The sequence below is a fragment of the Fusarium falciforme genome, chromosome 3 (assembly GCF_026873545.1).
Source record: "Fusarium falciforme chromosome 3, complete sequence".
NCBI lineage: Eukaryota > Fungi > Ascomycota > Sordariomycetes > Hypocreales > Nectriaceae > Fusarium > Fusarium falciforme.
In genome coordinates, this window is record NC_070546.1 from 448028 (window position 1) to 471732 (window position 23705).

The 23705-nt window shown below is 52.5% G+C and overlaps 10 protein-coding genes and 2 pseudogenes across 12 annotated transcripts, besides 2 other annotated features; 6 read left to right on the forward strand and 6 right to left on the reverse strand.

The window, feature by feature from the left end:
* Nucleotides 1-296: 296 nt before the first annotated feature.
* Nucleotides 297-1115, reverse strand: NCS54_00345800 (Hypothetical protein; the record flags this gene model as incomplete). Its single annotated transcript, XM_053149030.1, has 1 exon — nt 297-1115. The coding sequence occupies one exon, from the start codon at nt 1113-1115 to the stop codon at nt 297-299; it is 819 nt and encodes a 272-aa protein (XP_053005005.1).
* A 344-nt stretch (nt 1116-1459) lies between these two features.
* On the reverse strand, nt 1460-4419 carry NCS54_00345900 (Peptidase-S8 domain-containing protein; the record flags this gene model as incomplete). Its single annotated transcript, XM_053149031.1, has 4 exons — nt 1460-2095; nt 2153-3509; nt 3567-4057; nt 4189-4419. 4 exons carry the CDS (start codon nt 4417-4419, stop codon nt 1460-1462), a joined length of 2715 nt encoding a protein of 904 aa, XP_053005006.1.
* A 228-nt stretch (nt 4420-4647) lies between these two features.
* On the forward strand, nt 4648-5682 carry NCS54_00346000 (Hypothetical protein; the record flags this gene model as incomplete). The annotated part of the gene is made up of 1 exon (XM_053149032.1): nt 4648-5682. The coding sequence occupies one exon, from the start codon at nt 4648-4650 to the stop codon at nt 5680-5682; it is 1035 nt and encodes a 344-aa protein (XP_053005007.1).
* Nucleotides 5683-6112: 430 nt separating this feature from the next.
* Nucleotides 6113-8515, forward strand: NCS54_00346100 (annotated as a pseudogene). Its single transcript has 3 exons — nt 6113-6955; nt 7009-8213; nt 8335-8515.
* Nucleotides 6113-8515: a sequence feature.
* Nucleotides 8516-8643: 128 nt separating this feature from the next.
* NCS54_00346200 (NAD(P)-bd-dom domain-containing protein) lies at nt 8644-9459 on the reverse strand (the record flags this gene model as incomplete). The annotated part of the gene is made up of 1 exon (XM_053149033.1): nt 8644-9459. The coding sequence occupies exon 1, from the start codon at nt 9325-9327 to the stop codon at nt 8644-8646; it is 684 nt and encodes a 227-aa protein (XP_053005008.1). The 5' UTR covers nt 9328-9459.
* A 598-nt stretch (nt 9460-10057) lies between these two features.
* Nucleotides 10058-11269, forward strand: NCS54_00346300 (FAD-binding-3 domain-containing protein; the record flags this gene model as incomplete). Its single annotated transcript, XM_053149034.1, has 1 exon — nt 10058-11269. One exon carries the CDS (start codon nt 10058-10060, stop codon nt 11267-11269), a length of 1212 nt encoding a protein of 403 aa, XP_053005009.1.
* Nucleotides 11270-12770: 1501 nt separating this feature from the next.
* On the forward strand, nt 12771-13673 carry NCS54_00346400 (Hypothetical protein; the record flags this gene model as incomplete). The annotated part of the gene is made up of 1 exon (XM_053149035.1): nt 12771-13673. One exon carries the CDS (start codon nt 12771-12773, stop codon nt 13671-13673), a length of 903 nt encoding a protein of 300 aa, XP_053005010.1.
* Nucleotides 13674-13950: 277 nt separating this feature from the next.
* On the reverse strand, nt 13951-15189 carry NCS54_00346500 (DAO domain-containing protein; the record flags this gene model as incomplete). Its single annotated transcript, XM_053149036.1, has 3 exons — nt 13951-14408; nt 14480-15105; nt 15152-15189. The coding sequence occupies 3 exons, from the start codon at nt 15187-15189 to the stop codon at nt 13951-13953; spliced, it is 1122 nt and encodes a 373-aa protein (XP_053005011.1).
* A 1182-nt stretch (nt 15190-16371) lies between these two features.
* Nucleotides 16372-16822, forward strand: NCS54_00346600 (Hypothetical protein; the record flags this gene model as incomplete). The annotated part of the gene is made up of 3 exons (XM_053149037.1): nt 16372-16432; nt 16488-16685; nt 16746-16822. 3 exons carry the CDS (start codon nt 16372-16374, stop codon nt 16820-16822), a joined length of 336 nt encoding a protein of 111 aa, XP_053005012.1.
* A 667-nt stretch (nt 16823-17489) lies between these two features.
* NCS54_00346700 lies at nt 17490-19563 on the forward strand (annotated as a pseudogene). Its single transcript has 2 exons — nt 17490-19203; nt 19253-19563.
* Nucleotides 17490-19563: a sequence feature.
* Nucleotides 19564-20246: 683 nt separating this feature from the next.
* Nucleotides 20247-21345, reverse strand: NCS54_00346800 (Protein YIP; the record flags this gene model as incomplete). The annotated part of the gene is made up of 2 exons (XM_053149038.1): nt 20908-21345; nt 20247-20855 (listed from the first exon to the last, which is right to left on the reverse strand). Exons 1-2 carry the CDS (start codon nt 21256-21258, stop codon nt 20247-20249), a joined length of 960 nt encoding a protein of 319 aa, XP_053005013.1. The 5' UTR covers nt 21259-21345.
* Nucleotides 21346-21859: 514 nt separating this feature from the next.
* Nucleotides 21860-22279, reverse strand: NCS54_00346900 (Hypothetical protein; the record flags this gene model as incomplete). The annotated part of the gene is made up of 2 exons (XM_053149039.1): nt 21860-22093; nt 22148-22279. 2 exons carry the CDS (start codon nt 22277-22279, stop codon nt 21860-21862), a joined length of 366 nt encoding a protein of 121 aa, XP_053005014.1.
* Between the last annotated feature and the right edge of the window lie 1426 nt (nt 22280-23705).

A 23705-nucleotide genomic window follows, 5' to 3' on the forward strand; every position in this document is an offset into this window, starting at 1 on the left:
TCTATAAATCACCCGATATCATCAGAGGCCGATAGTACGGAGAGGACTAACCCGATACCATTAAGTGCCCTTGGTCAGCGGAGAGGAGTAGTGACCCAACATCGTGGAGGGTACACCGACGACTTGGTAAACAACAACTCTCACATTCTTTAGTACAAGTACCCAGGTCAAGATCGCTCGCCAGTCGCTATGCTGACGTGTCTCCAGAGCTGGGAATTTGGATGATCATTTTCGGGGGACGACAGCAACCAATGGAAAGCTGGCATTGTGCCCGGGTTCGTTGAGACATTCGCGCGTTAGGATTGATGCAGGCAGCATTCGCCATTCTCCAAATCAGCCTGAGCGAACTTGATCTCCTCTTCCTCGAGGTCCTCCCCAACCACGTCCAATGTAACATCAACTACCTCCATAGGCTCTGTCTCCGCTTTATCCGTCCAGAAAGCCTTGGAGCTTGAAAACATCTCCGATTGAGAACTTCCACTAGACTTGGGACGGATAACGTGTAGTCGGTATGCAAAGACGATGCCCGGGGCCGTCTCGTAAGAATCCACCTTTGTTCTCTCCACACCCCCAGATAGGCTTCCACCGACTTCAACTGGGACCGGTCCCGTGGGGCCAGAGGCTGAAATTTCGGCCTGGTTGCCAGTTCCTTTCTCCTTGGTCACCGTGAACGACTCGTTTGTGACCCGCAGACCAGAGACAAGGTATACAGGTCTCTTGCCAAACATGCCCGACTCAATGTGCTCCTTCACTGAGTCCAAGCTAGTAAGACTTGTGAGAAAGTCTTTTGAGAAAGGCGCCAAGAGAGACCGAACTTCGTGATCGACATTTCCATACTGAAGAAGATTTCGGCGGCTGGCTTCGTACGACACAGAGCCAGAAGCAAACTCGACAAACTTGGCAAAAAGACTAACTCCGCCCTTGCGGCTGACCTCGTTCGAATGTGAGTGGTTCTTTTCCGTGATGACCTGGATCTCAGGCAGCTGTATGGACGGGTCGGTGCGGGGTGATGCGAGGACATTGGTAGGACGGCCAGGATGCGTAATGACGGCTCCGAGCTGGAGGGGACCGTCGGGGGTAAATGTGAAGTCGGGTGGGAGGAACCAAGTCTTCATCTTGAGGTGTCGAGTCATAGCTACAGTTAAGAAATGGGAGGTGTAAGGTTGGTCAGAGGACGAGTGACTTGTTGATCTCAAACGTCACTCAGCCTCCAGCGCTTACTTGCGGCTTTTAATTGGGCTTCTCCAGTCCAGGCTGCAGCGGGGCTGAACAATGAGCCTTGTGCAGTTTCCGTGGCATCACAATGGGACGTTGATTTAAGCTCGGCCAATTGGCGCGTGAATTGGCTCAAAGAAACTCTATAGTTTTGTGGCAAATAGGTACAAAACGAAAGCTTAAAGCCATTTTTCATCCCCCAGTGCCCCTTTCCGCCCAAGAGTGCTCCAGCACTGTTGTCTCACTAACTTCTATACATGAGTTGTGAGACAGAATCGTACATGGCAGCCCAGGCCTTCCATGGATCCGACTTTTCGCTCCAGAACCAGATGGGGTTCACAAACTTATGATGACCCGTCTGCTCTGGAGCCATCTTCTCCAACATCCTCATCATGCCTTGTGTCTTCTTCAAGCTCTGAACTGGGCTTTGTTCTTTGGGTATAGGTAAAACAGAGGACAATGCCTCTGCGTAGGCAATTGTGGATGCCGCGATGCCAGCAGCAACTGCTGTGGCAATGGATGATCCAGTTTGGCAGATGGAGGGCCCGAAACGCCCTGTTATTTCCTTATGGATGTTATCCGGTAGGTCGCCTCCAAATGTACCGAGAACGGAGCTGGAGTAGCGATCAATTATAGGTGGATTGCTGGCACTAAAAGTGCCGTCGCAGTTTGTTGCTCTGATGGAGATGACGGATCTGTGTCGGGCAGGGAATGATTCGGCTTGGTAGGCCGCGTTGTTGCCAGCACTGGCTAAGAAGACGACGTTTCTCTCTCGTTCGACGTCTTCAATGGCTTTAGCGATGTCTTCATCATCGTCGGGAAAGCCAAAGGACATGGAAATGACATCCACCTCCTCTTCAAGGCCAGCCCAGCGGATTGCCTAGTATCGGAATGTCGGTGAGTGTAGCTTCAGAAATGTTTGAGGTGAGACCCTTACCTCTGTAATGGACTTGCTGCCCAAAGAGAGCCCCCTGCTGTCCTTGGCGACCCGTGCAATGTATAGATTCGCTAGTGGAGCCGATTCCATAGCAAGACGAGCCATCAAACTACCATGTCCGTAATCGTCTCTTCTTGTCGTATCACCAGTTTCAGACGCTTGTCCATCTCCTACAAAGTCTCTCCATCCACGAATGCATTTTGCTCTGGCCGCCTGGCTAAAGAAGGGCAACTTGGCATCATAGCCAGTGTCCAGAATGGCAATCTTGACAGGTGCAAAGGCATTATCCGGTTTTTGTCGCCGTAGCATCATGATGTGCCGACTTATGTGTTTCAAATTGTCCAGCCACTCACGGGCAACGATCGCCTTGCCGGCATGGAAGGATGCCACTGGCGGTCGGAGCTGCTGCTGAGATGCTTCGGCCTCTCTGCATCTTTTCAGGTATGATATACACTTTGGGTCGTTCTTGAAGGCGATATTGACAAGCCTGGCCAAAGGTTCGACAACTTTGGCGTAGATCCGCCGTCTTCGCTCATCCACTTGGAACTCCCCACCGCCAACTCTGGTACTCGTAGCAACTTCTTTTGAGCTCTTGGCCTTCTTGCTTTTGGATGTTTGGTCGATAGAGAAGAGCCGTTGATCTAAACAGTTTGCGACAACTTTAGTGAAGATGTCCCGCTGCGTGGAGCTCGCCCAATGGCTTCTTTCAAGTTCATTAAGCAGCTGATTTGCAGCCCCATGATCTCGATTCAACCGAGATGCGAGTGGTAGATGATCCATCGACTTGAAAGGCCGTCTGAGGCCAATTTCCAGTAAGACGATGGCAAGTGCCAGGATGTGAGGGAACGGATGTGTAACCATCGGGTTGTCCATACTTTCATCAACACTATTCTGGCCGTTGAAGTCAAGGGACATGTAAGCTCTCAACGCGAGCTGATCCTTCGGGTGTTGCTGCTCATCAGTTTCTTGCATGAACCAAATATTGCGGCTTGTCCACCGCTCTTGCATCAGATCTGATCCATAAAACTGCCAGAATGAGTGCGCGATAGCGTGGGCAAGTATAATCTTGTCTTTGTCTCTTAGTTTGTAGCTCTCCACAGTTGTGCATAGTGGCAGACCCTGTCCAGGACAGAGGAAGCGCTCAAGCGCGGCTGGCGGGCGAAGTGAGGCGAGCCCAAGGCCTTGAATGAATCGGACTCTCAACTTGGCAAACGAAGGGTCTCTCAGGATTTGGCAGAAGTAATCTGGGCTGACTTGGTCGAGGCCTAAGGCTTCGTCGCTGCCTTCTTCATCCTCATCGCTGCTCACATCTCTGCCAAGATTGAAACCGACAAGACGCTTTCGAGTTTTAGTTTGTCTAGAGAATCAAGTTAGAGAGAGGTCTTGACTCCAATGTCAAAACGCAGCTCCTCACATAGGCACTCCAACCCAAAGATCCTGCCAGTAATTCATATCGGCTGTTGAAACCACCAGCTCAAACTGTGCGTGTTTGCTCTGGATCTGCGGGTTTCCATCCAGATAAAGCCTCGCAGGATGAGAGAGCAGGTGATCATCCTCACGCGATTGAGATTTCAGGTTCCCGGGCCGATCGTGTCGGCAGGCCGAATGCTGGTGAAGGATTTGAAACAAGTTCTCGTTGACATGTCGTGGGTAGTCGCTGGGTTCTGGCATCCGTGACCCTCCCAAAATCTGATCAGCCGCCGTCTTTTTGTTGGACTCTTCGTCACTAAGCCTGGCAAAGAATCTGTCGCACTGATCTTTTGCTTGGCTACTATAACCGGGCCCCATTTTGAAGTAGAGAAGGACAGATTTGTTCAACTTGGTCTTGTTCTCGGGCCTGAGAAGCCCGAGAATGCTGGAATAGCATTCCCATGCTGTAGTTTGCCTTCCGACTGGGTCTGGGAACTGAATTGTGCCATGTTAGCATGCAAACCGCAAGAATAGGCGCCAAGGTCGGGATAGGCCACAAAACACGCAGCTTCAGTTCGTCTGTGGCAGTCCATTCCCTCGCCGAACTGGCTCTGAGGGCAACATACCTTGCAGATCATCAGCAGCGTATGCAATAGAGCTGTGGCAGCACCTTCGGCTTCCTGGTCTGTCTCATAGCCCCGGAGCGGCTCTTGGGCAATCTGACCAAGCCTCGTTCCCACCTCCCCCGCAACGCGCTCCCGCTGCTGAATGCCACATCGCATGATGACGGGAAAGACCCCGGTAGCGACCTTAGCCAGCAGCTCGCAAGCGCCATGGCCGTCACCTTCTGGCGCCATCCTGCTAAAGCATCATTAGTCCAAGGCGTAGAACAGTTGATTGCAGGATGAAGAATCCACTCAGGTCAGCTTCAGGCAACGGTATTGGATGTTGGCACAGCCTCGTCGTCCACTTGTAGTCACGTGGGTTGGATGAGACAAGGGTCGTCTCCGCCTTCTCATCCATGTCAGCCATGCACTTCCACCAACACACACGAACCATGCGCCTCTTCATGTGCCCCTCAAAACATGGACCTTTTGGATCTTACTGCCTCTGAGCTTTCACAAAAATGTCTGGAAGTGTTTGGTCGATGTCTCGCTTCTCGACCTCAGACCCAGGATGACGGGAAGGACCAACCGGTTCTACCCACACCAGAGCAGGCCGAAGCGCCGTTAATCGATGAACGCCTCGAGTACAAGCTAGCAGATTTCAATCTCTGGATCGATGGCATCGGTGCACTAGCCTCTGCCAGAGCCTCGCTCGATTGGAGACTCAATGAGCGGCCCATCGACCTAACGCTGGTCAAAGGAAACCTGGTAATGCTGTACCAATCCTTGGAGGACTACGAAAACTTGCAAGAAAAACACCAGTCTCTTGATGAAGCCCTGCTCAACATCGAATCGGCTCTCGGAAGTCTCGCGTCCCTTGCACTGGCTGTCCGGCGGACCGGAAAGCGGTCACGGCTTCACAAAGCTGATCGCCTCTTCAATGAGGAAGAGCACTCCGAGTTGAAGCAACACCTCGAGTGCATTGCGGTTCTACGACCTGGAGAGAGAGGATACAGCAGCCACAGATTAAAGCAAAAGCTTGAAGCATTGACGCCCGTTCAGCGACGCCTGGTGGTGGCCAACTTGCGACGAAGGAATCGTTTTCTGCAAGCACGACGGCACTCAACTGGTCTCAAAAGACGCAAACCCGACTTGCCGTCGATTTCGGAAGATGCTGTCAACCAAGCACATCAACCAATTGCCTCTCCAGACTTGGAGATTCCCATCCTCATCCATCCTGTTGTCGAACAACCGCCCAAGCTCCCCAAGAACAGCGATGCTCCCACAGTATCAGGGACATCGGCCTCAGTCCCCGAAAGTAAACTCAGATACACCGATCCAGCACTCAAGAAACCAGATGCCTCAACACCCAGAACCGAAGTTACACGCATCACAGCGACAGCTCACTACCCCCGACCCCAGCTACCCGATGATAACCAGCACATGTTCCAATGCCCGTGCTGCTATCAAACTTTGCCAGTTCAAGACGTGAAAACGAATGCCAGATGGAGGTAGGTCGTCATAATGTATCGCCTGAGTTTTCTTTCTAATATTGATCAACAGAAAGCATTTGAGCGAGGATATTTGTCCGTATACCTGCGTCGTGGAGGATTGTCCCATGCCGGATGTCTACTACAGCACAAGGACGGCATTGGAACGCCACATTCGGCAAGACCACTCGCCCACTTGGCAATGCCCTTTGTGTTCGGATGAGCCACAGTTCGCCTCCATGACGGACATGATGGAGCATTTCATGGCCTTACACCCGGACGCTTCTGAAGAGGACGACATCTCAACACTCATATCTCTCTCCACGCAGAGAAAGATAGGCATAGAGGCCTGTCCACTTTGTGATCTGGAAGGAATTGTTGACTCCCCGGATCTGATCGACCATGTCTTGGAGCATGTTCATGATTTCTCTCTTCGTTCACTTCCATGGCCAGGGTCAAGTCATACCAACCTCGGAGGCGAGGTAGGAACTTTTGACCTCGGGTATAGCAAATGTCCCTCCGTGATCCAGTGGCTGAGCGGCTTATCGGAAGTGGACAGCCACAGACGCCTGCAATTATCCCAATTCGATCACAATCGAGTTGCCATAGTGGAGAGCCAAATAGGTCCCTCCCAAGATTACGATCTTCCGGGCGAGATTTGCTTTGCGGATGAGCATGGAGATGAGTCGGCTGCCGCTGAGACAGACATTTCACGACTTACTCAAGAAACGCTTTCAGGCTCCGAAATGACCAACAATGCCCAAGATGTAACCCAGGATCCTGATAGTGCTCCCATCGAACAGCCAGCAGACGAAGGGGAAAACAAAGCTGCCCCTGAGAGCATATTCTCACGGATGCGTAACAGGGGCAGAAAGGTACTCAACATAGCAGGTGCGAAACCAGCCTCCATTGATGCGCCAAAATCTGGCGCTACGCAACAAGACCTGAAGAGCAACACCGATCCGCATCCCGCCATGCACAGAGCCGCTGTCGATTTGTTTAACCGTCTGAAGGACCAGGAAGAAACGCTCTCGATAATCGCTTTTAACAGATTTCTCAGGCAACAGCATCCGTCAGGTCACGAATACGACGAGGTTTTCTCCATCAAAGAAACATACGGCTTTTCTGCGTTCTATAAGGCCTGGTTAGATTTAGGTACCAGCGCTCAAGGGCCTCTCCAGCCAAAAGATCTTTCCAGGCCCTTGACCAACTACTTCATCAGCAGCAGCCACAACACCTACCTCAGTGGAAACCGAAACCAAACCGCCTCCAGGGCCAGTGCTGAGGCATATCGAGATGTATAGGATCCCCAATGAGAATTTTCATGTTGAAGCTAACGTTTTGGCTCTAGATTCTTATGCAGGGATGCCGATGTGTTGACATTGCCGTTTGGAACGGAGATTCCGTTGACCCAAAGACCCAAGACCCTCCCCGAGACCATCAGCCAGACACCTCAACAAGCAGGGTCGGGAAACTGCGCAAAAAACAACCGCAGCTAGAACTAGGCGAGCCCATCGTCACTCATGGCTGGAAGTTGACTACCCCGTGCGGCTTCCGTGAAGTATGTTCCGCCATTGGAACTTCGGCCTTCGTGAACAACGATCTACCCGTCATCATCAGTCTCGAGGTGCATACAGATGTCGAGCAGCAGGAGGTAATGGTAAGGATCATGAAGGAGGAATGGGGGGAACTTCTTCTTGATGAACCTCTTGAGGCTTATGATCCGAGATTCCGTCTTCCAACGTTGGGTGATCTGAGGCGCAAAATCCTCGTCAAGGTGAAGAAGAGCCCTGCTCGCGTCAACGATGGCTCAAGCGACTCGGAAAGCTCAATCCAGGGCCGAAATCCCTTTAGCGACTCCAATCCTAAAACAGAGTCATCCAGGATTGGCATCTGCCAGGCCCTCAGCGATCTTGCCATTTACACACACAGCGAGGCGTTCCGCAACTTTGATACCCCTGCAGCGAAAAAACCCTCTCACATCTTTTCTCTCAACGAAGCGAAACTGCTTGAGCTCAATGGGACGGGTGAGACTAGGGTGTTTTCTCACAACAAACACTACTTTATGCGTTGCTTCCCATCTGGGCGCAGGCTCGACTCATCCAACCCTGATCCATCCCACTTCTGGAAGCTAGGTGTCCAGATGGTGCACCTGAACTGGCAGATCGAAGATGAAGGCATGATGCTCCATCGTGGCATGTTTGCCGACGAGGATGGGTGGGTTCTCAAACCGACCGGGTATCGAAGCACCGATAAGAATATCGGAACTTGGCATGGCGCCATACCCAGGGGCATAATGGATATTAGCATCACTATTTTCTCCGGATTTGACATCCCAGAGAGTGGTGAAGATGAGCAAGACAGCAGCGGTCACGGGAAGAGAGTTCTTCATCCTCAGGTCAAGGTCGAGCTCCACTGTGTTCAGGATGACGTTGACGAGAGCAAGTACAAGTTCAAGACAGAGACCGGCAAGACGAAGGATCCCCGGTTCGGTGCCACTGGGTCAGCCCTTTCGTTTGTGGTCAAGAGGTCCCCACCCGAGTTGAGCTTTTTAAAGTGAGTTTTGCTCCTTGGCCTTTGGCCGAGCTAGTATTTCCTTGTCAAGCTCTCTCGAGCCGTTCCTCTTCCGGGTGCGACTATGAATATGTATCTGACAGGAACTAACCTCTTTTACCAGATTCAAGGTTGTGGACGACCAACCATCATCTTTTATTCAACTATTGTTGGGTTGGGCGTGCATCCGTCTGGACCGCCTTCGTGAAGGATATCGTGTCGTCGAACTCTTTGATATTCAAGGGCGTAAGACGTCGGGAGTTCTTTTGGTCAAGATATTCATGGATTTATATAAAAATAGATAGCTGGCCGCGGGAAACTCGCACCATGCTCAGCTTCAACATAAAACTTCCAAGGTAAACTCCTATATCCTGCTCACATACTGAATGAATCTTTCGTTGTCTTCCAAGCCATTGTTATCATTCCAGCCACTTTAATTCGTGATTACCGGTGCCTTTCCGTCCCACTCTTTACTTTCAACGGCATCGACGAGCCACTGTCCAACGCTCGCTCTGGTAATGGATGGCATCCACGCACAGCCCTTTCCATCTTCAGGCCAGACCTTGACGTCCTTGACGTCACCTTCGGCGAGCATACACGGTCGTGGGGAAACAAAGGGCAAGCCGCTATCGCGGACGAGCTGGTCGAGCTTGTTGTGGTCCTTGAGTCCGATGCCCATGCTTCCGTGACTGAAGATGATCTTGCCAGGAAGATTCATAGAGCGCCAGGAGGAGCCGACACCCTGAGCCGAATTTATGACCAGCTTGGGTTTGTAGGGGAGGTTGGCCTGCGAGATGGCAGCAAGCAAAACGCGCATGCTCGAAGTCAAAAAGTCGGGTGTAGTATCAGGACGCAGAGCTGCAAAAGGCGACTCTGAAGTGCGAACCTGGGCAAGCGCTGAAATGATGGCCTTGGGAGGCTCAGGAGTTGTGAGGCCGGCGAGGACGTCGGCTTGAGAAGTGGGGGTGCCCTTGACGAGGGTGAGGTTGGTGTGGGAGGGTAGGGATGCGGTGGATGGGTTGCGGACAAGGGCTGTGACCGTATGTCCTCTGGAGAGGGCTTCTTGGATGGCTAGAGAGCCGTTGCGGCCGGTTCCACCGATGATGAAGATGTGCATGTTGAAGACGGGGTATGTTGGGTGTCTTTGGGTTTTGGGTTGTGAGTTGTGGATAGCTCTGAGCTGAGTCGGCTGTAGAGAGGTGTGAAGTTGAAATGTGAAGACAATTGTGTTTGATCGAAGGAGATGGACTTGTTGATGAGAATGAAGAACCACCAGAGAGTATCTCAACCAAACCCTTTATAGTCGAGACAATCCCGCCCATCCTCCTTCATATCGGCCGATACCTTCGGCCCCGGCCACTCGGCCGTGTCTCGCTCGGACTCAGCTGACAACACAGCCTCGATCTTACGAATCGAGGCGCGGATTCTCAATTTACCGAGAGGCTGGTGCAAAAGACGAGATTACCGTCGCTATGTTTTGTAATCCGACACGGCCGAGAGTGAGACTTTATCGGCCGAGTCTTACCACTCGGCCGGATGCCCAACTCAGCGACGATGCTTATTGGAGGAGGGAGATAGCGAAGAGACTTTTGTTTGACAAATGCAAGAAAAGATTGCAAAGGTGGCTTAGATCAAAGACCGAGACCGAGGGATTGTCCGTGCATTTGCTTTCGTAGCATAGACCGATGTTCTGTATATATAGGTGCTTGAGTTGGTGGTCAATTCGAGAGAGACATCACCAACCATCCACTTCAATCCTCACCCACCCAAAACCACCCTTCAAAGTGACTACAAGTTCAAAGTCCCAAATCAACTTATCTAAAACAACGCCCATCTCTATTTTTATCATGTCAACCACTAAAGTCGCCATCATCGGAGCAGGCCTCTCAGGCCTAACTCTTGCCCTCGCCCTCCATCAACAAGGCATCGAGGCCGTCGCCTACGAGCAGCAAAGTGCACCCCTGGACATTGGCGGCGCCATCATGCTATCGCCTAATGCTCTTCGCATTCTTGACAAACTTGGCGTCTTTAAGCGCATGGAACCTCGAAGCTACAAGTTTGAGGAGTCCTACTTTCTATCTCAAGATGAGAAGCTCATTGATGTCTTTGAGTTTGGATCTGTCGCCAAGTACGGGTACTCCGGTATTCGAGTCTACCGCTTCGAGCTCATCAACATCCTTTTGGACTTGGTCCGTGAAGCCGGGATCCAAGTTGTCTATGGCAAAAAGTTTGACCGCATTGTCAGCGAGACTGAAGACAGTGTCACCTGGCTCTTCACCGATGGCTCAGAGTCCACCGCCTCTCTCCTCGTCGGCGCAGATGGAATCCACTCTCGAGTCCGATCATACCTTCATCCTGACTTGCAGCCCAAGTTTACCAACATGATTGGTGTCACCGCTGCTGTGCCTACGGAGCAACTCAACATGGAAAAGAACGAATACAAGCTCCCAGCTACCTTCATGCACAACAAGCGAGGGGCTTTTGTCATTGCGCCCCAGCTAGCAGATGGCTCAGAGGTTCTCATCGGAAAGCAACGCATCTTTGCAGGAGAGGACCCTGGCCGAGATGCCTGGAAGGCCATGACATCCGACAAGACATGGTGCATCGATTTTCTCCGCGAAGGCAGTGAAGATTTCCCTCCTATCGTCGCCAACGCCACCTCCAACATCTCAACCGACAAAGTCAACCTCTGGCCCTTTTATCTCCTCCCCAAGCTCGACAAATGGGCATCAACCGACAAGCACAGCCGAGTCATAATCCTCGGCGACGCAGCCCACGCAATCCCCCCTACCGCCGGCCAGGGTGTCAACCAGGCCTTCGAAGACGTCTACACCTTTGCTGGGATCCTAGGGCATCTGAAACAAGGGCTCGGTGGAGCGCTGGAGAGGTGGCAGAAGGGTCGGCAAGGACGGATTGACAGGGTGATTGAGCTGAATGGCGAGATTAATCAGAGGAGGTTGCCGAAGGAGGGGGATGTGGAGATGAAGCCTTTTGATCTGGATTGGCTTTATGCGGTTGATTTGGACAAGATGGTGGAGGAGTTTGTTGGCGGGAGATGAGTAGAGTAGCAGCAAGGAAATGGGAGAGACAAGGCAAAAGAGGCAGCCCATGGAGGAAGAAGGACTCGGACTGGTAATAGTAGGGAAGATAGAAGAAGGGTGTCTGCAATGCAATTACTCCGCTAATTCAAGGTCAAACAATTTCTTAACTCATTTAATTCAGTATGTAACTTCATGCATGTTCTCTCCGTCAAAAGAGTAATCCGCTTTTTATCTGTCTGCCTGAATCACCCACCACTCACTCTCCCAGCCAAACAAGACAAAGATCGGTACGCGTGCTGGTGGGGGAAGCTTCTTCTTCTACCTCCTTGTCACCGAATAGCACAGGCGGTATTACCTGTTCATTGCATGACACGTCCTCCCTTCCTTAGGTGACCAAAAAGACAAAGGCATTTCGATCTGTTTGTCAGGAGTGCAAAAAGTCTGCCCCTAGTGAGGTTCGAACTCACGACCTTAGCATATCTTCACCAAGTAATGAAGGTATAAGAGCTACGCGCTATCCCACTGCGCCACAGGGGCCTTAGCGCTCGGCTACGCTAAAATCGTGCATTTGCAGCACTATAATACCGGCCGTCACCCACAGAGGATTTCTTTGAGCAACGGTGACACTGGATTTTCACCTCTTCTCAAGGTTGGGGGTTTCTCGTACTGGTCCATGACTTTGAGGTTCAATAGAATTAGTATTCAACATATATCACGATGTGAATTGCAAATTTGGCAGTGGAATATTGCTTCGGGGAGTTGGCCAACTGTGGCTGGAACCTGACCCCCTTAGTTCCTCTCCGACAGTCCTACGGATACACTCTGTCAACCTCTGACCCGGCCCAACGATTGCGCCATGTCCATGCAGAATGCCTAGTATCAAACATCATCTGAAAAGTTTCTTTTCTTTTTCCCGCTCAGACCCTCTAATCCACATGTTCCATTCCCCGAAGCCCATGTCAAAGAAGACCCTGAATGCAACCCAAGATCCACCCTTGGCACGGAGCTAGGTTCCATCACTCGAAACCAGCCCCTCACAAGACTTTACCTATTCGTGTTTCGTTCAGGGCTCCGTCGTTCTTCGTTTAGTGACGTGCCATCTCCTACCTTCCCTCCCAGAGCTGAAGTCAAGGGGACTTTGAAACACCATGTTCATCCACCAATGGGGGAAAGGATGAATCTGGAGCCAAGCCCGTTCCCATGTGTTGGGTTAAGGATGTTTCTGGCGGCTGTTCTAGACCTACCGTCTGTTTTTCGGTGTGTCAGGGGTTTTTCGGTTTCAGGTCGTCTGCTGAGCGCGCGGTTAAGAATCAAGACCTCGGTAAGGTGCTGGTGCTGATAGATATAAAGACCCAAGTGTTGACCTCTTGAGGTTCATCAGCAGTTCAGTTTCTCATCGTCCTTCCAAGCACTCGTTTTCTTACTCTCGCTAGCCGAGACTTTCATTCATTCTACCCCAGAGGTTATTATTCAACTCTTTTTCACCAGTACACACTCTTTGCAACAACTCTCAGTCATCATGAAGGCCGCCATCTCCTTTTCTGCTGCCATCCTGGCTCTTCCCAACCTCGTCTCGGCTCACTACTTCTTCCCCCATCTCTACGTCAACAATGTCAAGTCGGCCGAGTACGAGTACGTCCGTCGCTCGACTCAGGGTTTCCAGCCTCACTTTGGCTTCGACATCCTGTCGAGCAACGAGATGAGGTGCAACACTGGAGCCCAGGCCAACGCTGGCTCGACTAAGGTTGCCGAGGTCAGCGCCGGTGACACCATTGGCTTTGGTACCAACTTGGACGGCAACATCCAGCATCCTGGCCCCATCCAGGTCTACATGTCCCGAGCCACCAACGACGACGTCAAGTCCTACGATGGATCTGGAGACTGGTTCAAGGTCTACGAGCTCGGTGCCAACTTCCCCATGCAGGCGTCTGGCGAGAACTGGCTCATCTGGAACAAGAACCGCGTGGACTTTACCATCCCCACTGAGGTCCCCAGCGGCGAGTACCTTGTCCGCATTGAGCATCTTGCTCTCCACCGACCCAGTGGAACCGAGTTCTACTTCAACTGCGCCCACGTCAAGGTCACCAACTCTGGCAGCGGTCAGGAGCCCACCGACGTTGTCAAGATCCCTGGTGTCTACAACAGCAGCACTGAGGGTCTCTCGCCCAACTACAGCATCTACAGCGGTGCCACTTCTTACCCCATGCCCGGACCTGCTATCTTCGGTGGCTCTGGTGCTTCCTCTAGCTCTGGTTCCACTGCTCCTGCCTCCGGCTCTGCCACTGGCTCCGGCTCTGCCACTGGCTCCGACTCTGCTGCCTCCCCTGACACCAGCGCTGCTGAGCCTGCTGCCACCGCCCCTGCTGATTCTGGATGCGGCAGCGTCCCTCAGTTCTCTCGCCGCTACTACCGTGGCAACTAAGTCAACTATGGGCTAGCAGAGCATCAATCACAGCTGTTGCCCCCTGGAGGTTGGTGGAACTGATACTCGCACGACCAAGCCTTTCACTTCGTATATAATTTTTTTTTTCATATAACTCTAAATATTGTCAATAAATCAAACGAGTGGTATTAATGCCATTCCTGTACTATAAATCACTCTGCTGGTCCGTTGAGCGTGATAAACTACCCGCCCAAATAATATTGTGGTTCGGTGAATCGGTTTTGGCATCATACGATGCATCCCGATACCCGACGCATTACAGCTTTGACTTAAGCGCCGACGTCGAACGAAGCACCTCCCTCGCCAGGTCTGCCACTTCGCTCGCAACACCCCAAGACATCTCATAGCCGCGTCCTCCAGCGCCGTAAGCATGGATGATGTACTGTGCCCCCTGACTGCTGTTCTTGGTCTCTGTTTCAACTCTCATCCCTCCCTCTCGAGCCGGTCTTCGACCAACGACGTCCTTGATGACCTTTAGCGGCCCAAGTACCTGGCTCTGACCGCATGACTCGGCAGCGATGCTCTTGGCATTGTCCAGAACTCTTTGTCGCAGCTCCAGGGATGGCTCAATACCCCAGTCGCCAGGCTCCTTGGTGCCACCAATCACTGTCCCTCCATTGAAAGATCTGGGGATGATGAAACTCCAAGAACCATCTTTCAGCTGCTTTGTGATGGTCTTGTCAGCAGCGGCGAGATTGGTCAGTACAATTTGGCCTGTTTGAACTGTCAGTACCCGCAACTCCAAACTTTTGTGTGACCGGCACCCGCGGGCCACCGAGACTTGCCTTTAATAGGAAAGCACTTGGCATCCTTGAACCCCATTCCACTCGCATTGACCACGAATAAAACTTGAGACGCAAGTGTAAAAGCTTCTTCCTCGCTTTTGAGCTCCCTCTGCAGCGTCTTTCCACCTTGGAGGATGAATTTGCGCAGCAAGTTGCTGCAGTAAAGGGGTGAGTTGATACAGTAAGTATCGTACTCAAACGCCAGCTTCACTCCTTCTGGAAGCTCATGGGCCCCATACTTGCGATAACCTGACAGACCAGTCTCGGCGGCAAAACTCTGAGCATCCTGCTTCAGGTAATCGGGCGATGGGTCCTCAAGATACTCGATACCCGGGAGACTACGAATGCCGACCCAGGGTTCACTCTGGCGGTGGTGTTCAAGCTCGGCAACGGTATGTTTGAGCCACTTGGCTTCACGACGGAGCTGGGGCGTTGAGCCTGGGATGGGTCGGACGTGGGCGCCGGCCCACATGGACGCATAGTCAGCAGAGTGGGAAATGGGAGCCCCTGGGATTGAGGTTGGCCATTCTTTGGCGACGAGGAGAACAGATGTTGACTGAGTGGTTGGAGACTCTGCGAGGAGTTGCTGGATCTTGAGGGCACTGGTCAGGCCGATGATTCCAGCACTGACAGGTTTAGCTCAGGTCTTCCAGAGGGAGAGCTCACTCATACCCTACAACAACGACAGTAGGTTCAGTAGAGTTGGACATGTTGAAGACGGTTGATGAAGGGTGGGGCGAGTCAAGAGTTATATAAAAGTGACGAAAGACAAGAAGCGTTCAATCAGGCTGTGAATGGCATCAAGTCGGCTGTGAGGTATTATGAAGCCGAATGTGATCTGCGGGGGCTTATCGGCTTGAAGTCGGCTACGAGCGGGCGAGACGATAACGAACTGGGCAGATGTTGTGCAACTGCAAATGCACGGTTCAAAGTAATTCCAGCTTAAATAAGGTGGGTGAAAGTGCAAACAGTTGAAGCATTCCAGGTGAGGCCGTGATCGGGACAAATCAGTCAACCGGGCACCAACAGTCATCGGAGGCGGCCGAAGCGGGGCCGAATTCGGGGAGCGGCGCCGAGATTGCCCATGGCCGGAGGAAGAAGTCGGCGAGGGGCCGTCATGAGCATGAGATCACTTGCATTGCAACGGCGGTATCAAGAGAACGTTGGTTTGAAGTGCAGATAGCGGTGAAGAAGACGCGGCTCTACGAAGATAGCCATAGACGTTAATACGAGTCAGTCAGCCATAGGCAGCTGACTCTTAGAGATCAAGGGCAAATCCTACGTCATGGCTTCTAGCCCAAGCCATCATGACATGAGCAGCTTCGAGCAGCTCTCATCGAGAATGGACAATTGGGATCTGAGAGGTCAAGACAAGCAAGGAATGCCATCCGCAACAATCGGCATCTTCCAGCAACTGGCAGAGGACAAGATCATGACCATCCAGTAACGGGCAAGCCGAAAGCAGCTGAGAAAACAAAGACATAAAGCTGACAAGAGCATGACAAGGTTCGATCTGGGCCCTGATTACTCATGACATTCGAGAACTCGAAATAGATGGAGGCGTTCCTCAGCATGGGCCGGTTTGGGAGGCGAAAGTTGCCAAGTTGGAAATAAGCAATTGCTGATTGGCTGAGCAGTCTTGAATCTGGGGATCTGGCCAATCAGAGATGGGGCGATTACTGCCTTTTGGAGATACGGCGACCAAGCTCCAGAGGGAGTGGAGACACGTTCCCCAGGAGTGATCGAGTACAAATAAGTCGAGGGAGCCTCTCTGGATGACAGTTTAGAATCAGCATCTCAAGCACAATCTCAAGTTACCTCGACAACTCTCAAACTCTCTTCGGCTCTCAACTTTCCCACCACACTCGACAATCACCACACAAACCGCCAAAATGGTCGTCAACGCTCCCGCCACCTGCTGCCGCTCCGGCGACAACGCTGAATGCGCCTGTGGTACGTGACATCATCTTCAGCAACAAAGACGACTAACTGACATATTCTCCTCCAGCCCAGAAGGCTACCTGCTCGTGCGGCCAAAAGTCGGCTCTTCACTGCACATGCTCCAAGGCTTCCAGCGAGAACGCCGTCTCGGGACCCCGCTGCTCGTGCCGCGCCCGACCTGCCGGTGAATGCACCTGCGACCGAGCTTCCTCTGAAAACGCGACCGTCTCCGGTTCGACCTGTGCCTGCGGCTCGCGACCTGCTGGTATGTACAATGTGGTCCCAGACAAAAAGCTTTGACTTGGTGCTAACGTGTTATGCACAGGTGGCTGCACTTGCGAAAAGGCATCCGATGGCGGATACAACCCTGCCAACGAGATCGACTTTACCACTCGACGATAAACACATGGTTTTATGGGCAGGGATTCGTGATTCACTGGCATAATTGTATTATGGGTCGGCGTTGGGGCATGAATGGATGGCATCTGGGTTGGGCGGCAAGGCGATCAGAGCTAAAGATAGCGAGATTTTGAGAATCAATCACAAACAATGACATTGTACTTTGTTAGCAAACGCGTGAGAAGGGATGAGCTGCAGCTGGCGTCGCGATGCAGCTGGAATTCTCCTCCGAAAGAGGAAGTATTCAAGGTTTTCGTTTGAAGGTTTGCAAGTTCCAAAAGAGGCACAAAAAACAACAGACGAAAACAGAAGAATCACCAAAAACAAGGATCAACAAACCCAACCCCCCGCGGTTCGTGGTTATTGTTGCACTGAATTGCCCGTGTCCCAATAGAATGGGTCGCCTCACGACAAGACGCGACAAGCTCCGTCACCGCCTGAAGCTCAATTGCACTAAATTTTTATTCTGCCGGACATTCTCTAGTGGGAGCTTCCGGGCGGTGAATCCCAATTCAGGTATCGCCCCCCTGTAAGCCCAGATTGGCATCTGCTGATCCCTGCTCAGGTCATCCACACTCAGCGTGGTCAGATCACACCTAAAAGGAAGAAAAAAAAAGCACCACCTGCTTTGCTTCGCGCTCTACCGCAGCTTCTCTCATCTTCATCATCATCGACTTTGCGTCAAAATCTCTTTTACCTGCGCGCAAAGGAAGCTCTGCAGGTTCTTTGTATTGCTTCCCAAGCACGTGTTTCACATCAATCTCTGCGCCAAACTACCTTTTTTACATCCTTTTCAGCGCGTCGGGTACCCACCGCATCACACAAGGACGCGATGGCCCCTCGAACCAAAGCATCCGTCAGCAAGACGGCCGCGTCGACAAAGAAGACGTCCATTGCCTCTGCTGCCGTGAAGAAGGCTACCAAGCCCACCAAGGCCGCTGCTGCCGCTCCCACCAAGAAGAAGGAGGAGCCTGCCCCCAATGGCGCGTCTAAGAAGCGAAAGGCCCGCGACGAGGAGACTGAGGCCGAGTCTGAGGCGGACACGCGCAAGACCAAGAAGTCCAAGACCACAGAACGCGCCGTCAAGCCCGCTGTGAAGCCCTCCACTAAGGCCAAGGCTACCGCGAAGCCCAAGGCTGCTGCCGCCAAACCCGCCGCCGCCGCGAAGCCTGCTGCTACCAAGACAAAGACCACCAAGAGGGCCAAGACCGAGGAGCCCGAGGACGAGAAGCCTGCCCCCAAGAAGCCCGTCAAGAAGGCCGCTCCCAAGAAGGAGAAGAAGGAGGTTCACCCCGAGATCGGAAAGAAGATCAACGACGCGCCCACCCAGATCCTCGATGTCTACGTCTTTGGCGAGGGCTCGTCGGGCGAGCTTGGCCTCGGCAGCAAGCGCGTCAACAACAAGAAGCCCATCGATGTGAAGCGTCCCCGACTCAACGATAACCTCTCCGCCGCCAACACCGGCGTCGTTCAGATCTCCTGTGGTGGCATGCACGCCATCGCGTTGACCCACGATAACAAGATCCTGACTTGGGGTGTCAACGACCAGGGTGCTCTCGGACGAGACACCAACTGGGACGGCGGCCTTCGCGACATGGACAAGGAGGAGGACTCTGATTCAGAAGATGAGGACGACACCGGCATCAACCCCAAGGAGAGCACACCTTTTCCTGTTTCCGATGAGCACTTTGCTGCTGGCACCAAGTTCGTCCAGGTCGTTGCCAGCGACAGCGCCAGTTTTGCCCTCACTGAGGATGGCCGTGTCTACGGATGGGGCACTTTCCGATCCAGCGATGGTATCCTCGGCTTCTCAGAGACCGTCAAGGTTCAATCGACTCCCGTCCTCGTCCCCACACTCAAGAACATCACCGCCCTCGCCGCTGGTTCCAACCACGTCCTCGCTCTCGACACCAAGGGCAACGTTGTTGCTTGGGGTTGCGGCCAGCAGAACCAGCTCGGACGACGCATCATCGAGCGCAACAAGATGTCTTCGCTTATTCCCCAGGGCGTTGGCCTGCCCCGAGGCAAGATCGTCAAGATTGCCTGCGGTTCCTACCACAGCTTTGCCATCGACAACAAGGGTCGTGTCTACGGTTGGGGCCTGAACAACTTTGGCGAGATCGGTATCGAATCCAACGCCGGCGAGGACGATGCCGTCATCCTCCGACCTGCCAAGCTCACCTCCCTCGAGGACTACAACATTACTGATATCGATGGTGGCGAGCACCACTCTCTGGCTTGCGCCGAGGATGGCGAGCTCTTCACTTGGGGCCGTGTTGATGGCTACCAGGTCGGCTTCGAGTTTGACAAGCTGAACGAGGATATCGCCATCTACGACGAGCGAGGCAACGCCCGTATCCTGTTCAAGCCCACTGTCCAGCCCGGTATGTACTTTCTCCATGCACTGAAACACACGTCGCTAACAAATTACAGACGTCAAGGACACCGTCGCCGTCACCGCCGGTACCGATAACAGCTTTGCCATCACCTCCGAGGGCAAGGTCTTCTCCTGGGGTTTCTCCAGCAACTACCAGACCGGCCAGGGCACCATCGACGATATCCACACTCCTACCCTTATCGACAACACCGCCATCCGTGGCAAGAAGATTATCGGCGCCGGTGCCGGAGGCCAGTACTCTGTCCTCTTTGGCGAGTCCGACGACGCCCCCAAGACGAACGGCGTCAAGACAAACGGTGTTCATGCCCACGATGACAAGGAGAACGACGGCGGCAAGAAAGCCTAGATGATTTTCGGAGTGTGGGAGTGTGCTACGTCGGTATGAAACAATCAAGCGGTGGTTTTTGACGCTTTTTCCTCGCGATGGATCTTTCAACATCAGCCCTTTAATAATGCGCTGCAGATGATGAGCAGCAGCGTTTTGTTGATCAACAAACTTGTAACTTTCTTGGACCGCATTAGGGAGGGCGGGTTAAACGGACTTCGGAATCGGACGGGCGGATTCCTGTGAACAAAAAGTGATACGATAGGGACATGCTTTTACGTTACTGCTTTTTTGCGCTGTTTTGTGGACATATATAGATTTCGATGCGATGCTTGTTGCATATTTCAATGCTTCTTTTTTGTTAAATTCAGAGAGTTTTCTTCCTCTCGAACGCTATCAAGGGTTCCCTTCTCCTTATAAACCTGCCTTGCCTTCTTTTGGTGGGTTCGTGACGTACAACAAGAAAAAAAAAACGAGAAGTATTATTCTAATACAAAGGGGAAAGTGATTCCTCATTTCATTTCCATATAACTGTCTCGGCCGTCCCTCTCAAACGCCTTTGTCCCCCCGTCGTTTGCCTTCGCCCGCTTCCAGGGCGTAATCATGTACAGCATCATTTGGAGCCACGGCCGGCGAGTTTGCGGGTCTGCGTCGTCGAGTCTCCTGTCATTGGGTAGAGTGTAGAGCTTGTCGTTTCTGGTCCTTCAGCCGTTGAGCTTAGCAGCAGCGTTGGACAGCGATCCGCTCCCTCGGCTGCTGAAAATGCCCATGATGCCAAAGCCGACGTAGAACAGACCCAGGGGGTACGCGACAAGGCCTCTCATGCCCTTCATTCGTCCCACCACGCAGAACATGCCGCTTGCGCTGTATGTGCACCACATGATGGCAGCTGTCGTAAACACAATGCCCAGGGGTGTATCCATCGGCATGACGATGCCAAACAGGCTGGTCGCCACAAGAGGCAACAGGCAGTATCCCAGCACGCTCGCGCTTCGGGGGTATGTCAAGGTCGCGGAGAAGTGACCACCCTGCTGTCCTGGCGGAGGAGCAGGTGCTGAGGGTTCGCTGCTGTACTGGGGGTAGCTTGGCTGTTGGGGCTGCTGGCCGGCGTCGGAGGGCGACATGAGGGAGAGGATGAGGTGGAGGGACACGGAGCCCAGGGCGGCAAGGCCGTAGATGTAACCGAAGTGGACCTTTCCTGAGAATAGCAGGATGAAGCCGAAGAGGAGGAAGAAGATGAGCGGGCCTGCGAGATCGGAATCGTCCATGAGATGCGAATCGATGCGCCTGAAGGGGTTCAACACAGCGAGTGTCTTTCACAAGTCAGCTTCAGCGCATCACAAGCAGCAGCGCAAAAACACTCACTTTTGCCTGAATATGACCAAAATTGACACCCAACTCCTCCAACAAAGGCGGCTCTCCATCATACCCCTCGGACGAAAAGGCAGCCACCCACCCAGTCCTCAACCCTCCCTGCTCGCCCAGCCGACCCGAAACGCCCTGCGCGCCGTACCCAGCGCCCGAGAAGCCCTGCGCACCAGGTGTCCCAGCGAACCCGGCCTGCTGATTACCATAGCCATATGCGCCGCCAGGCTGCGGTGTGCCAGTGCCGCCGGTGGCAGGACCGTACTGGGAAGGGAAGAATTGAAGGTTCTGGGCAGCCGAGGGGCCGGCGCCTGGGTACTGCGGTTGTTGGTTGGAGTAGTAGTTTGACATTGCGCGGTAACGATTGAGATTATGCGCTTTAGGGAGGAGGGGTGGTTGCGGGGGGGAGGCGAGGTTGTTTGGCTCTCTTTTGTTTTCGAGAGGACAGTTGGAAGGATAGCTGGCGGTTTGGGGATGGAAAGCTGGGTTGCCTTGCGGGTGTGGCTGGTGTGGAGGTTGGTGTGGTTGTGGCGGTGCGTAAGCTTGCTTCAGCCACGGAAGCATACCCTAGAGCCGCCTCGATTTTATTTTTTTCTTCCTTTTCGAGGCGAGTTCAGTGGTTTTGTCTAAGCTTTCTTTAGAAAGTGCTCTTTGAATTACTCTCAATTTTGTTCTCCTATTTAATTTACGGAAATATGTTGCTACGCCTGTCTGGGCAATGGCTTAGAGCTGTCAACCCGAACCGGATTCAACAGCAATCACTTGTGGGGTGCACGACTGGGTGTGAGGCTTGAGCCAAGAATCTTCATCTCGACAGAACCAACGACAAGGCTTTGCTACACCTATGCATGTTATTTCTCAGACGATTACCGTTGAAGGTCAATCTTATTAAATAATACTATTCGTTTTGATATCCATTTCATCCCCCTTTCTCGCGTGACTCCTAGATCTGTCACTTGCTCGCTGCGATCGCGGCCCTCGCATGCTCAACATGTCTCTTAAATCCGCCGGTAACTGCTGGAAACTCGCTGTACTTTTCCTTGATCTGCGCGTTGATCCTTTCCGCATCCTCAGGCCAAGTTTGACTTCCTGTGCAGTCAATCGGTGAACCGCATTCATGCAGGATCTTGCCCGCCTCTTGGGACGCCTCGATCAGCGCCTCAAAGTCGCACTTCCGAAGTGTAGTCTGTCCATTCATCTATAAGTATTCGGTGATTTTTTCTGCCTTGAGAGGACGTACCTGTGCCATGTATGAGTATTGCAACACGTGCATCATGGCGGACTGTCCTGGCACGGCTTGTAGCGCACCATTGAAATCGCTCGCACGTTGAGGCCCGGTGGCTTCGTTGGTGACTTTCTTTGTGGTCGGCATTATTTGTTTGAACCGATCTAGTAGTGATACAGATACTTGATGTCGAGTTCTTGGAACGTGGTGATGGAGAGTCTTAAGTTAGCTGGGTTTGATGGGATCGACGTGACGCATGGAAATGAGGTGACGGGGGTTGATAGGTAACATTCCACTCTGCGCCACGATTGGACGGCTGAGCTTGAGGCTTTTCCCAAGGCGTATCGGCCTAGCTTACTAGGTAGCGAGGGGATGGGGTATGGGTTAGTTGCATAAGACGGAGGAACTTGAAAGGGGTGATTTCTTAATGCGTATTGTTACACTGCAGGCTCTGCCCGTTACTGTGCGGAGATTCAAGGTGAGGATTGTAATTTACTTCGCCTCATAGGTAGCGGAGAGCTGACTCATTGTGTGCGCCTGTGGGGATGGTTGACAAGCTCTTGGTGGGGGATGATGTAGTATTGAGCTGGAGTATGGGGAATCTAGACTACTGGGGCTAAGAATATGGCCTTTAAATTCTGTGAGGAATTTTGTAGTTGTCTTTTCTAATTATCCAGAATGGAAAAATGGACAGGAGATATCCGTATGGGCACGGGTGAGGTGGCGCAGCATAGTTGTGAAATTCTTCTCAGGGCTGCGATACAATTCGAGAACTAAGAGCCCCGCATGATGACGTGGATGGGTCGTCTGGAACCACTCTCAGCTTGATCGCATCTGAGTTGAGCGGCAAAAAGGGGAGTCTAGAAGGTCATTACATCGTTAGCCGCTGAAAGAAGCGCTTAGGTGCGATAACACAAGCTCGGAAAACATGGGTTGAGTGAGCTGGGGATACCGATGATTAGTCAGTTCAACGGTCCTTGGAACCCAACCATGCCTAGATGCTCTCCAAATCTGGCCATCTTGGACTGGGTACCGTCTTAGAACTTCACATCGTGAGTGTACTCTACATGATTCAGCTGGTAACTCAATATCCCCAATGACGAAAGAGAACCAATCCAGGGGGTTTCACTGGAACCCCTGATCCTTGTCGTTTATGTAGTTAGGCGTAGCGAGAGAGGCGCATGGGCCGGCCCGCTTCTGCAACGAGCCGCGCGCCTAAGGTGAGGGATGGGACCAGCGTCGGAATACAAAACTGGATGAGTTCACTCACAATCTTGAGCCGTAAATCATCATCTTTATGTTGTACGAGTTATTTGTTCTTATTCTATCTGCCTACTATGGTTGTTCAAGTGGATCCCCCAAGTCCCGTGTCTCGCGCGGTGTCCTCGCCTTGTGACGTCTGTCACGATTTCCAGCCTGTCGAGACCAACCCAAGAGCTAGCCCAATTGACCGAATGTTCAACCTATACAACACACATGTCGACAACCTCCACGACGATTGCCCTCGCTGTTCATTGCTTAAGGCAATTTTTCTACGACTGCAGTCATCTCTGTTGGCCGAGTATGACACGTT